Source organism: Crotalus tigris, unplaced genomic scaffold (assembly GCF_016545835.1).
Source record: "Crotalus tigris isolate CLP2741 ecotype Arizona unplaced genomic scaffold, ASM1654583v1 scf7180000017754.2947050, whole genome shotgun sequence".
Lineage (NCBI taxonomy): Eukaryota > Metazoa > Chordata > Lepidosauria > Squamata > Viperidae > Crotalus > Crotalus tigris.
The window spans coordinates 2,521,671-2,535,406 of NW_024096616.1; the positions used below are offsets into that span (position 1 = coordinate 2,521,671).

The window sequence follows — 13,736 nt, forward strand, 5'->3', positions numbered from 1 at the left end:
GCAGGAGTGGAACCAGGCACAAATCCTCTCAATTCTTTAACAAGGTATACCCACCTTATTTAGTCGGAGAATCTCCTTCTCCTGGTACTCTCTTTGCCTTGTGACTGGCACCAACTGATCCTGAAGAAACTTCACCTTGTGCTTGAGGTCCTTCACCTCCCCGCTGAGACTCTTTTTTTCTGCCTTGGGGGAAAAAAAGAATAAAGTGGAAGGGAGGGAGAGGAAGGTATATAAAAGGAGAAACACCCCATTGCCATCAGGTGTGGAACAATGAATCCCCTTTCCTGCCTGAAAGCCACCTCAGAAGAAACGAGAGGGAATAAGAGGCCATGGACAGGGTCTACCTTCAACAGCATGTCCGTTTATACAAAAAAGCCCATGAAGTTTTGAAGCCCGTCAAATGCAACTGGCTGTCGTAACGGTCATTCTCAAATATCTCCCTCCCACAGAAAAACTCCTAACTGCTAAAAAAAAAAAAAAAAAAAAAGGTATTCTGTCTCATTTGTTCTGTGGTGTCCAGAACGCACATAGCAATGTGAACCCTGATGGAAAGAAAGAGAGAAGATTCTCAACAGAGCAAAGCACCTTCCAGAGAACGTGAACATGAGAACATTCAGAAATCAAATTCAAAAGTAAAAGAGCTCACGTGGATTTTTTGTAGTTACACCACCATAGAATTTAAACTACTAAACCCCCTTTCATCCACTAGAGGGCTAGCCTTTCCCAATTCTTTCTGTTGTTGCTCCTGCCTACAAGGCCTAATGAACTGAGGTCTGTCTATACAGGTAGTCCTCGACTTACGACCACTACAGAGCCCAAAACTTTGTTAAGTGAGTTTTGCTCCCTTTTACGACCTTTCTTGTCACAGATGGTAAGTAAATCACCGCAGTTGTTAAGTTAGTAACACAGTTGTTAAATGCATCTGGCTTCTCCACTGACTTGGCTTGTCAGAAGGTCGCAAAATGTGATCACATGACCTCAGGACACTGCAACTGTCATAAGTACATGCCAGTTGCCAAGTGTCTGAATTTTGATCATGTGGCCACAGGGATGCTGCAACAGTGTTAAGTGTGAAAAACAATCATACATCACTGTTTTCAGTGCTGTTGTAACTTGAGGCACTTAATAGTCACTAAGCAAAGGGTTGTAAGTCAAGGCCTACCTGTAGAAGACATGGAAATCACTGGTTCTGTCACCACTTTCTACCAATAATATTTTGTTAATGTCAATTTTCTTAATTTGCACCTTGATATTTTTAAAGTTTTAAGACTCATTCTCACAGGGAGTTACTACAGAAGAACCGAAAGCAGGAATAAAAGAAAAATGCTTTCAATGCTACCTGCCTGTCAATCCATTTAGAGTCTACCTCAGTGAAGATCTCACCTGGAAAATCAATACAACCCAGGTGGCCAGAAAGGCCCAACAGAGACTTCACTTCCTTAGGGTCTTGCGAAAGAACAAAGTGGAACAACGACTGATGACCTCCTTTTACCGGTCCACCATAGAAAGCGTCCTCTCACATGCATTATGGTGTGGTATGCTGGCTTGACAGCCGCAGATAGAAACACTACAGAGGGTGGTGAGCACAGCACAAAACATGGTGGGCACCATTAGACGACATCGCTAGGGCCCGCTGCCTTAGAAGAGTGCGGAAAATCCTCAGGGACGACCCACACCATCGGGCAGGAGATATAGAAGCATAGCCAGTCACACCAACAGGCTGAAGAACAGTTTCTACCCATGGGCTGTCAGACTCCTGAATGGGAAATAACTCCATGTATGATAGACTTGCAGGGCCAGCGTGTTGTGCAATAAGTTCACGTGGTGTAATAAGGTTGTGTGTTGTTGACGCTGTGAATTGTGTCGGGGGGGTGCACGAAGGGAGGCTCAGCCAATCTCATTGTATGCATGTTGTACTTTGACAATAAAGGTTGATTTGATTTGATTTAGAGTTAAATCTGATGTAAACACTATTGTTTTTAGGCAAAAAATGTAAATACATTCCAAGTGGGATTTTGGACTATACCTCTTCTTCTTCAATTTTGGATTTTGCCAAGAGAAGTTTGCGGTCAAAATCCCTCTGTTTCTGCTCCCGCTCTGTCTCCAACTCTGCTAGGGCCTTTTGGGAGTCAGCAAGTTTCTGCCGTAGATCTGTTATCTGCCAAGAGGAAATTTTTTTTCTTAAAAAAAAAACATGCAAAACGCCCTCATGCAATTTTAAATATCCCATATGAACAAAAACAATACCTTACAATATATAGTTTTATTTAGCATCAGTCTCTTACTATATGGCATTCCCGCATCAAACATTCAGTTTGGGGAATAAATGCATAACATTTCATTCTGGCAATTTTGGCAGAGATCCTATGGTTATCTTACGATGGTATCTCATATTGTTTGTATTACTGTTTATGGTAAAAATAAAGATACTGGATTTTTAAAAAGCAGAAAATTGCATGCTGGGCTTATGGGATTGACATTTTCTATGTCTATAGTTAGCAGTTGTGATAAGTGTAATTTTATTTTCTTTTTCTTTTAATTCTCAGAAATGTTTATATCTTCTCAAGCCAATAAAAGAAAATGTCTTAAAACAGATTTCAAACGGATAGTGTTGTTGAGACCTTATGACTCAGCTAACATTCCTGTATTTTTTCATTTGGATAAGACAAAGGCCACATTCATCTTTTGTTGTACTATCAGAAACATCTGAGATACAGCTGTCCCGGAGTTTTGTCATTACCTTTTGCTCGTACTGCTGCTTCATGGACCGGAAATGATGGTCCCACTGTTTATTCACCTCCAATAGCTAGAGGGGAAAAAAAAATGCATCAAGTTATTTTGGACACACTGCCTTACAGCCTTCCTCCTCTGACACAAGAAGCCACGAGGCTGAAATGTAACTTTGTTTTGTTTTCTAAATCAATAGCCCTATATTCCGCATAGGCTCATTCAGGCATCGTCCCTATTGCTAAACCTGCTGGTTATCACACTTAGTCTATTCTTAAGGTTTTCCTGGACAGGAAGAGGGATTACCTACAGTACATGCATACTTGAGAGGACACATTCAGGAGGAGCTCAGGTGATGGTTAGATTAGGAATATAATAAATAAACAAAAACAGCAGGTAACATGACAGTTTGGGATTCTGGAGAACCATCCAGAGGATAGTTCTGGACTAGAAGGTAAACCACGATGTAAAAAAGATGTTGAGACTCTAGAAAGAGTACAGAGAAGAGCAACAAAGATGATTAGGGGACTGGAGGCTAAAACATATAAGGAACGGTTGCTGGAATTGGGTATGTCTAGTTTAACGAAGAGAAGGACGAGGGGGGACATGATAGCAGCATTCCAATATCTCAGGGGCTGCCACAAAGAAGAGGGAGTCAAGCTATTTTCCAAAGCGCCTGAGGGCAGGACAAGAAGCAACGGATGGAAACTAATCAAGGAGAGAAGCAACCTAGAACTAAGCAGAAATTTCCTGACAGTTAGAACAATTAACCAATGGAACAACCTGCCTCCAGAAGCGGTGAATGCTCCAACACTGTAAGTTTTTAAGAAGAGACTGGACAGCCATTTTCCGAGATAGTATAGGATTTCCTGCCTGAGCAGGGGGTTGGACTAGATGACCTCCAAGGTCCCTTCCAACATTATTATTATTAACTTCTATTGTTTATTTAGTAACAGCCATCACCTGATATAAACTCTTTCTGATTCCAAGAAAAAATCTTTTGTTTGGCTTACCTCATTGCGCTGATGTTCAAGTATCTTCACTTTCTTCTCACTTGCCCCCAACATGCTCTTCCCTGCTGCTTGCTCCTCTGTAGCTCCCTTCTAAAAGGCAGATTCATATCAGACCTTGAGCAATCATTCAAAACAGCAGCTCAATATTCAGAAGCTGGATCTATCCCTTTCCCCCCCCCCAAAATCTACAATCTAAGATACTGCACATCTCAGTTCCATCTTTCCTCCAATATTCTGCATATGACAGAATTGAGATGATGAAAAATACCAGTGACCTCTTAAGAGAAGTTGCTATTCGACTGGTTCTCTTGTAAATACCCTTAAATCTTCTATTTCTGAAAGCAGGAATTACTGAGCATAAAGATTTCTCTATATTGGGAGATTCACTCGAGGGAATGATGGGATGAGACTGGTAGCCTGATTTTAGCTTTTTTTATAATTTAAGATACTTTGTACTTTGGCCACCAAATGAGAAGGAAGAACTCACTGGAGAAGAGCCTAATGCTGGGAAAGATTGAGGGCAATAGAAGAAGACAGTGTTTGCCTGCAGATCCAGAGCCTTAAAGTATTTGTGACAGAGTAATGATGCAGATATCTTAGGAATCTATAGCTACTAGCAACTACTAGCAGGACTCACTGGAGAAGAGCCTAATGCTGGGAAAGATTGAGGGCAATAGAAGAAGGCGACGACAGAGAATGAGGTGACTGGATGGAGTCACTGAAGCAATAGGCGTGAGCTTAAATGGACTCCAGAAGATGATAGAGGACAGGAAGGCGTGGAGGAACAGGGTCACGATGGGTCGGACACGATTTCACAACTAACAACAACATAATTTAAGATATTATTCTTTTATTTTGATTTTATCTGTTATTTATTGCAAACCCCTGGGAGCTGATCCTGAATCTGTCTGCATATACATTTAGTAAATACGTTATGCATTTTTTCTTAAAATTACAGAAGTTACATTCCAGATACATTCTATCACACACCCATGCACCATTGTGTCAAAAGATGAAAAATATATGATAATTTGATGTTTAAGCTAAGATTATGTTCTTCCTTCAGTTTTAAATACATGTTACTTTTGATTTTTTTAATCTATCCCTTACTTTCAGATATAGCTAGGCTCACATTACTGAGAGATACTTTCCAAGCAGTTTCAGGCTAAATGTTATCAGCATATGGCACAGGATAGCGATCCAATCTAGGCTAAAAACTTCTTACCTGTTGCTGGCCAGCATATTCTGTATTTTCTGCTTTCACACTTTCCTTACTTCCCATCATCACCATCTTTCTGAGTTCCAGATTCTCACACCTACATTAGAAAGTCATCATCGTCATTGTCATCATTATCATCATCATCATCATCAATCATTATTATTTTAGGTTTGCAGAAAAATATGTAAAGGCAGCTGTCACAGTAGCCATCATTCAGAATAAGATTTACTTTAAAGCTCAGGGACCAAAATAATCTAATAATTAAATTAGATCATTTCACTGAGGATAAAGATAATTATACTGGGCAACAATCACAGGCAACCTGCCTCCAAATACCATTCAGTGTAAATGAGTAGAAGAATATATTCTTTACTTCCTGCTGATGAGTTTTGACATGGAATATTTAGAGGACATAGCTAGGATGCTGGAGGAGACAATCCTTTGGTCTGATTTAGCCCTATCTCCTTACATTCTTGATATATGCTTATGTTTTCCCCTATCATGGAACATCTCCCCAAAATAGCACCATACTATTTGTTAGATTTCTATTTTGCATGGCCAAAAACATGCTCAAAATATCTATAATGAGTCAGAGGGAAAAAAAGCCGTAATTATCTTTCAGAAACTATTTTTAAATGGAATGTTGTGATTTCGCTCTTCCCTCAGCAATGAAATGGTAGTAATAGGGGCAGTGGTGGGATTCAAATATGTGAACAACCGGTTCTCTGTGTGGATGCCGCTTCCGGAAGTCCATTCTGGGCCTGGGTAACAAAAATTTAGCTACCGGATCTGCCAAACTGGCTGAATCCCACCACTGAATAGGGATCAACTTTATTAATCAGGAGCAATCCAACTTTTGAAAGAAAGACACTTATGGAGGATATGATATTTGCTACTAAATTAACAAAAGGATTAGCATACATAACATCTATATATGTGCACAAATACAATCAACCAGTATTTACGATACTGGTTTAGTATTTATGATACTAGAGTTGCACTTTAACATAGCTCAGCAGGAAATATTAAAGTGTCAATTTTTTTATTTTTAAAATATATCTTTCTTCTGACCTTTGCTTATTTTTATTTTTGAAATGCTATCTAATTCTTCTCTCCCTCTGTATGTCCATGCATCCCTATAGATAGGTCAAGCAGAGAGCTGCTCTTGAGTTATTTTTCTCAGTGGGTTGAACAACCAAATATCTTTCTTTTCAACGGTAGGGAAATTACCAGTCTAAATTAGTACAGAATTAGTGGGGTTGTTCTTCAATATGAATTCTCCATTTGTTTTTGTCCTTGCTGGATTCTATGTAACTTTAAGAACAATTCTTACCGAATTAATCTATAACAATTCTAATACCGCCTAAAGAATAAAACAATACCCTCTCAATTTTTATTATAAGAAAATAACCCCAGAAACATTGTTATGATTCTATATGTTATTTTAAACTACTGCTGGAAAGGCAGGATATCAATCTAAGAAAGAAAAAAAAATGAAATAAGATACATAATTCCACATATATGCATACCATACTGTGAATTTAAGGCTACATTAACTGGTTTGAAACAGAGTTTGATTTTGATTTAGAAACTGAGCTAGAACAAGTTGTCCATTCTTGTCCAAGCAGCTAATGGACTGCATTATAACATGAACAGGATCTATGGCAGAGCAAAATAGTTCTCTTATCCCCTGCTTGAGAGCTAACTCAATCCTAGAACATAGGTTGCCCAGGGAGCGTAGAATTCATATTAGAACTAGGTATCAAGGGCACCATCTACTGGAGAATTAAATACATGGCTTTTTACAAAGCAGATGCAATTATCACCCCACAATTCTAGCTAAAAGATAAGGTCTGGACTGGAATAATCATGATATTGAGGATAGAGCTGTGGTGGCGAACCTATGGCACGCGTGCCAGAGGCGGCACTCGGAGCCCTCTCTATGGGCATACGTGCCTTTTCCCCAGCCTTGCCTCTCCCCACGACCCCCTCCTCATCAGCAGCCCCCCTGGAGGAGGGTAGCCCCCGAGTGTGGCCCACACAGAGCACCGTAGCCAAGGACATGGCAACCAGGCAGTGTTGATAAGATTCTGCCCTCACACCCATCATGCACAGTTGATGCTGTGGGGTGCGGGCAAAGGGCATGGCCGCCATGGCGCTGCTGGGCTGCCGGGGCAATCTGCAGTGGGCCCTGGAGGTGGTGAGTGGCCCTACAGGCAGGCAGGGTGGGGGCGGAGCAGGGGGTGGAACGGGGCCGGGGCCAGTTTTTGGGCACTTGGTCTCTAAAAGATTCGCCATCACTGGGATAGAGTATTCAGAAAAGCTTCACTTTTATTAGCTGAAGCCAGCAGGATACAAATGATATCTGTGGAACTAAAAACAAAGGACAACAATATAGTCTCTATCAAAAGTAAGGAAGGCTCCTGATGCTCTGGATCAAGCTGTTTTAGTAATTCTCAAGCATTTTCACAACTGTGAAAATAAACCTTGTGCCTCTGTTTCTAATGACAATCTTTTAAAGACCTGCAAATCGAAAATCCATTTTTTTCTGAAAGATCTCACAGATCATAATAACTCTTATGAAAGGAAAGCCATTTCTTTTTGGTAAGGGAGAACATGTGAGCCAGTACCTAGCTTCATTGGGAAGGAAGAAAAATATTTCTCCATGAGCTATTCTGATCTTTCACAAAAAGTTCTGGGTTAGGAAAGATTTTTCTTAACCAAGTGAGATGCCCAATCCAAACAGGCCACTGCTAGTGCTAGGCTCTTTTTCTTTGGGACTTGTGGGCATAGTTTTATGCTACCCTATGTAAGCTAAGTAAACTAGCATTCAAGAGGAAGGTCCTCACAATTGTCTTCTAAGCTTTACCTGTTTTTCTGGCCTTTCCCTCATTAAGTACATAAATGGTTTGGACCAATGTTTAGACTCATTCTGCACCCTGCAATATATGGAAATTCCCTTATCACTCCCTGGGGTTTCCCACCATTGTAACTTTTTCTGTAGAGTACTGGCCACATTGCTGCTCCTTCCTATCAGGTAGATTAAAGTAGATTAAAGAATAAAGTTGATACTAGAATCAACATGTGTAGTAGCACTAATGTATCTACTCCAAGATAGGAGACTTTTTCCTTTTCCCCAGTTGTATGCTTGCTCACCAACATATTCTTTTCCCCTCCTGATGGTCACTCACCTTAGTTTCTCTGATATCTCGTTCCTTTGCTCTAGTTCCCTCTCCAACTTTGTCCTCAGCTCCTCATTTTCATTCCGTAATTGTTCACACAATGTCTGTTTGAAGGAAAAAGAGAAATTGAGAGAGATACAGCAAAGAAAGAAAGAAGGAAGGAAGGAAGGAAGGAAGGAAGGAAGGAAGAAAGAAAGAAAGAAAGAAAGAAAGAAAGAAAGAAAGAAAGAGACATGCATTGTACCATATTTCTTAAGAGTCATTTGAATATTTGCTGAACCACATAGCAATAGCACCTAGACTGATACAGCACTTCATAGTTCTTTACAGAACTCTCTAAGCGGTTTACAGAATCAGCATATTGCCACCAGCAATCTGGGTCCTCATTTTACCAACCTCGGAAGGATGGAAGGACCCTCTGAGTCTGAGAGCTGAATGCAACAAAATTTCATTTTAATGTATGCCAATTAGTGTACATTCAAAGTGACAATAAAGTTCTATTCTACTCTACTCTACTCTACTCCACTCCACTCCACTCCACTCCTCCACTCCACTCCACTCCACTCCATTCCATTCCATTCAAGGCTGAGTCAACCTTGAGCCAGTCAGGATCAAACTGCTGCCAGTTGACAGAACTAACCTGCAATACTGCATTCTAACCACTGTGCCACCACCTATATATTTCATCTATGGTTTTTATTTCATAAATAAAAACACTGCTCAAACAAAATGGCTTTTTTAAATCTGCATCTATACATGTAATTTAAAACAGCAGTATAACATACATAACAAAAACATAAATGGAATAAACACTTTAAATAATCGGAAAAATTGCTAGACTGCAAAGATATGGTTAGTTAAAAACATCTCTGTGACACAATAAAGCATCCAAGGGCTGGAGAGAACAAAACTATCCAATGAAATAGCCTCTTTGGAAAGAGGCTCATTTCACAGAGGCACCAATGCTAAGAAATCTTAGTAGTCATGTATTGCACTCTGACATCAGAGCATGGAGGACAGATCTTCTAAAATAGTACGGGGTAGGATTGTACAGAGATATGGATTTGTTTAGGTCTGATGAAAACATTGAATGGTTTAAATATTTTCAAAAAGCTTCCAGCAAGAAGCCACCTGTCTATCTTTTACTCTGAATTAAGCACTAACCTCACCACCTCTTTTTTCAAATGTTGACACAAATATCCAACTGGATTCTTTCAGTTCACACCTCACCCCTAAGAACCTCAAAATGGAACTGAGAAATAGTGAAGAGTCAAATTTCATTTACAGTAACTGATAGGAATTGGATCTTCTCAGTTCTAACTGGATACCATCACTAAATATTAAGATTGTACATGCTTCAAAAATCCTGAAGTGCTTCAGATCTCATGAAAGCATGACATGTCTCTGTTACTCACGAAAGCAGCAAACGTCTATGTGAAGTTAATCTCCTTTAAAGCAGGGGTCCACAACCCCCGGTCCGTGGACCAGTATTGGGCCACGGCATGCTAGCAACCAGTCCGTACAAACAAGCAAAGCCCTATCCGCAAGATGCAGGCAGCACCCAAAACCACACACCCTCCGGTCCGTGGAAAAAACCTCTCTCCACAGAATGCTATTAAAGAATAGCATAGACGTCTTGCATATATATATGTTTATTTTTTATCAAATATTAAAATTTGAGAATATAAAATCCCAAGCAGTTCTTACAAATAATTATTGAAAGATACACTTTATACTATACTTGATCTTAATTAATCTTAAAGGGAGTGTACTGAACTGTTATGGACTGTTGTGATTGCAAATAAATGTATATACAACTGTATACACTTTATGCTATATTGGTTGCCTCTAATATTATGAAAACCTTGGACAGGAAGAAAGAACAGGGTTCAATCCATCTCTGATAAGAGAAACTTTCTGTATTTGCTAGGATCCCATAATGGAATTCTACCCCTCCTGAATATATATAATTGTTTTTATAATAAGAGAAACATTTTCATTGACTTCAAAGGGATATGGTTTCTTCTGCCCTTCCTTGGCCTAGCTTGCCCATTTCATCCCTATGGGCTAGTTATTGCTAAAATAAGTGATATGAGCAAAACCATGTCAAAGCAGCTTCAGAGAGAATTTCTCAGAAAAAAGGATAACCATCATTTTCAGAGGTGACACAATTTCCCCTGCACATTTTACTAATAAAAAGTGTATGTCACTGCCAAGGAAATATTCTTTCTCTTTTCAGCCAGAGGCTTTACTGATCAGTTTGTACCTGGGGGGGAAAAAGTTTTTCTGATGCTTTAAAGATCTGCCTGACAAAGGCCACGTCTTATATCCTTTGAAAGTTTGGTATCCTTGTTGGAAACTGACACTTAAGGAAAGAATGAACAAAGGAATACCTTTATGTTTCCTAATTGGGGTCAGGGAGTCTTTAAATGACAAGTGATTATTTATGGCAGGAACTGCTTTAGGACAATGGAATGCCACCATGCATGACAAAGTGATTTTGAGTAGTTACAGAGTTTGCAATAAAGTCTCTACCCAGCATGAGCTCATAAAAGGCAAATGGAAATCTAAGCTTAAAATGGGAGCAATAAAACTGGACCAAAAGGATTTTACTCATTTGCCCAAAAGATGAAAGGAAGAGAGCAGTATTAAGGATGTCACAGAAATAAAAGAATGAGAAAAAAAAGTAAAAGGCCATAACATGCACGATGAAACCAGTTGACCTGGGATGATATACTATGGTTGGGTGCATAGGAAATATTTTTACGAGATGACCTGTACCCCATCTGTTATGGCCACTCAGTGGAATTGGGGGGGAAAGGAAAAAAAAAAAAAAGACAAAGATGAGAACTCAGGAATACAGAGAAGCAAATGAATTGTGCACATCTACCAGCAGCCCTCGGACCTGAAGAATAGATGTCCTCTGCTCGTTCTTGTGCACTTTGGAGGCCAGGCGGTTAAACTCCAGAGCCATGCGGCCCAGATGGGCAAAAAGCTGGGTTTTGTCAGACTCCTCAGCGAAAAGACTGAGCGTGTTCTCGAAGCGCTGAAGGTGGAGCATAAGGTTGGTGTCCTCGTTCAGAAGCGGCTCTAAGTCCTGCAGAAAATGGTCCAAAGTAGAAAATGGTATCAGAAAAGCATTTGCTCATTTTTTTTTACTTCAACATAGACCTGGACAATTCCTCAAATATGACTGCCTGATGTGACTCCATTCTGCACTTTCAAAAAAGCCATTTCTCTTTGTTTGTGGTGGGAAGGCACCTGAAAAAGATTTATGCTACACAGGGAGATGGAAGAACAGGTCTTCTGCCTCTTCTAGCTTTTGTATGAGAAATCTTCTAGACCACTCTCAGAGAGAGCTGCTTTCTGCCCCTTAAGGTCCTATTCCCTTAAGTGGAGATAAGAAAACTGTCCCATTTGGGGATTGCTCTGGAGAATACCCAGTGTTTTATAAAGTAATTCATTTTTTTCTATAGTAGGGATAAATCTATCAAATCTATTGTACCCCTTCCCAAATTGTCTCTTTCCCCATGAAATAGAATCCCCATCACATAGAACATACTCCAGACCCTTCTGACCCCTCTTTTCTGCTATCTTCAACCTTTACAATAATTCAATTTAAGAGATGGTGTGTGTGTGTGTGTGGGGGGGTTCTTTTCAAAAAAAGAGGGATTTTTCTCTTAAGACTGGACTACAAATCCAAGGCTAGCATTTATTTCCCTCTTCAAAGAAGATGTGTATCTGGGTTGATGTTGTGATTCGTTGGGATAGTACTTACCCTTGTCAGTAATATTCTGTGTTTCCAAAATGACTCATTACAGAATTTTTAACTCTTTTACTCCTTTATGATTTCCCTGTTCCTGCTTTCCCAGACAATTTCCCATGCATATAAGTTAGTATTTACTTTCCGTATACAATTTTTTAAAACTCAAGAAGCTGGCAGACATACCGCTATTGAACGTTGCAAGGTTTTTCTTGTTCCATAAAGAACATTCAGTTTACAGATTTCCAATCAACCAATCTAGGTTAAGTTTCTACAGTCACTACAGGTGCCAAAATCTCTCAGTTCAGGATTGAGTAGAAGTTGAAGTTGACATTTAAGGATTATTGTTCCTTGGAATTCCCACTGTTCTGCGGGGTGTCATTAGGACATATTTTGGTTGTCATTTGTGACTTGAGCTATCCAGAGCTTGGTTTCAAAATTGGTTTGCAAGACCAATGCCAAAAAACCTTTTCCCCTTCTCACTGAGCAACTATAATCCATTCCCCATTTAGGATAATGGAAAATGTTTTCTTATGGGCAGACTGTATTGTGATGTAAATCACAGATTGCTTATTCTAAAATTAAGCATGCTGTGTACTCCTAGAAAGCTTAACTCTGACTGCACACTGCTGGAATGCTACACTTTGCCTCAGCAAATTTTCTAAAGAGCCACAGGGAAAGTAACAATAAAACAGCCTAAAATGACCTCTGCTCCAAATTACATTTCCAGATAAGATTCCCTGCAACCTCAGAGCTGATCAAAGGAATTCAGCAAGCTCACACAAAGCTAAAAGTGGGAAAGGAGACAATTGCTCACCCCTTACTTGTAACTCCCTACTCCTCACCTCCCAAGTTTCGAAGTGAGAGGGCAAAGGCACGATGCTAATTATATTTGCTTGACTGGAGACAAAAGCCACTGCATAACCAACCAGAGGTTCCTTTTTAAGAGCAATCCCATTCTGATAAAAATGTCCACATCTATTCGAGGAGATATAGATGCTTCCTTCAGATTTTCCCCATCCAAATGAAGGATATGGAGGATTTGGAACGAGATTTCCAGCTAAGGTTACCACTTTCCAATAGAGGTAAAAGCACGAAGCAAAACATACAAAACCATTTTAAAAAATCCTTAACTTGCGGTTCCCTAAAGGTTTTCTTACTAACATGTCAACATAGCCACAATATGATAGCATCCTATTAATATCCTGGTCCCAGATCCTAGAGAAAAGCTGGGTCTTTCCAGCCTTCCAGAAAGCTGAAGGGGTTGCCATATCAGGGGGGGGGGCTGTTGCATTAAATCAGGTGGCATGAACAGAAAAGACCCCTTTGCTAGAAACCCCCAAGTGACACTGCTTCACCGGTGGAACTGGAGCATTCCCATTCTGCTGAAATGGGCAGAAACCATCAGGGATCTAAAGGCAGCCACCACTGCTTTGAACTTGCATCCAGTTCACCACTATTTCCGCTCTAATGGATGAAACCTTCCACATCTGGGCCAACGTTTCTTCTTTCCCATCTTAAGAATGCCTTTTCCTATCTTCTGCTCTCCAGTTCCAGAATCTCATTTTGCAGTTGCATGAGCAACTGAAATTTTCATTCCAATATTGCAAGCAGTCTGTTCCTCAGACATATCCTAAACTTACCTCCTTAATTTCAGGAAGCCGGCCAAGCCTTTGCTACGGGAAGCTACAGTTCACTCTTCAGAGTTTTGAGCACATAGAACAGACCCTTTGCTCAACCGCAAGCAGAGTCATCTGGGTTTGCCACCTCACAGGCAGCCCATGGGAAAGGAATCTTTGAAAGTGAAAGGCAGGGAAATACTACCTTTTGCT

At 40.1% G+C, this 13,736-nt stretch overlaps 1 protein-coding gene across 5 annotated transcripts in view; it reads right to left on the bottom strand.

Moving 5' to 3' along the window:
• The window catches only part of TNIP1 (TNFAIP3 interacting protein 1), a 74,663-nt gene that overhangs the window by 6,980 nt on the left and 53,947 nt on the right, over positions 1 to 13,736 (bottom strand). For 3 of the 5 annotated variants that reach the window (XM_039340911.1, XM_039340912.1, XM_039340910.1), the window contains exons 6-12: positions 11,032 to 11,238; positions 8,151 to 8,245; positions 4,966 to 5,056; positions 3,741 to 3,830; positions 2,741 to 2,806; positions 2,027 to 2,158; positions 55 to 183 (exon numbers count right to left, since the gene is read on the bottom strand). In XM_039340911.1, the coding sequence (XP_039196845.1) occupies positions 55 to 183; positions 2,027 to 2,158; positions 2,741 to 2,806; positions 3,741 to 3,830; positions 4,966 to 5,056; positions 8,151 to 8,245; positions 11,032 to 11,238 (810 nt within the window). The remainder of the gene's footprint in view (positions 1 to 54; positions 184 to 2,026; positions 2,159 to 2,740; positions 2,807 to 3,740; positions 3,831 to 4,965; positions 5,057 to 8,150; positions 8,246 to 11,031; positions 11,239 to 13,736) is intronic. The other 2 variants (XM_039340914.1, XM_039340913.1) reach the window with 1 other exon arrangement.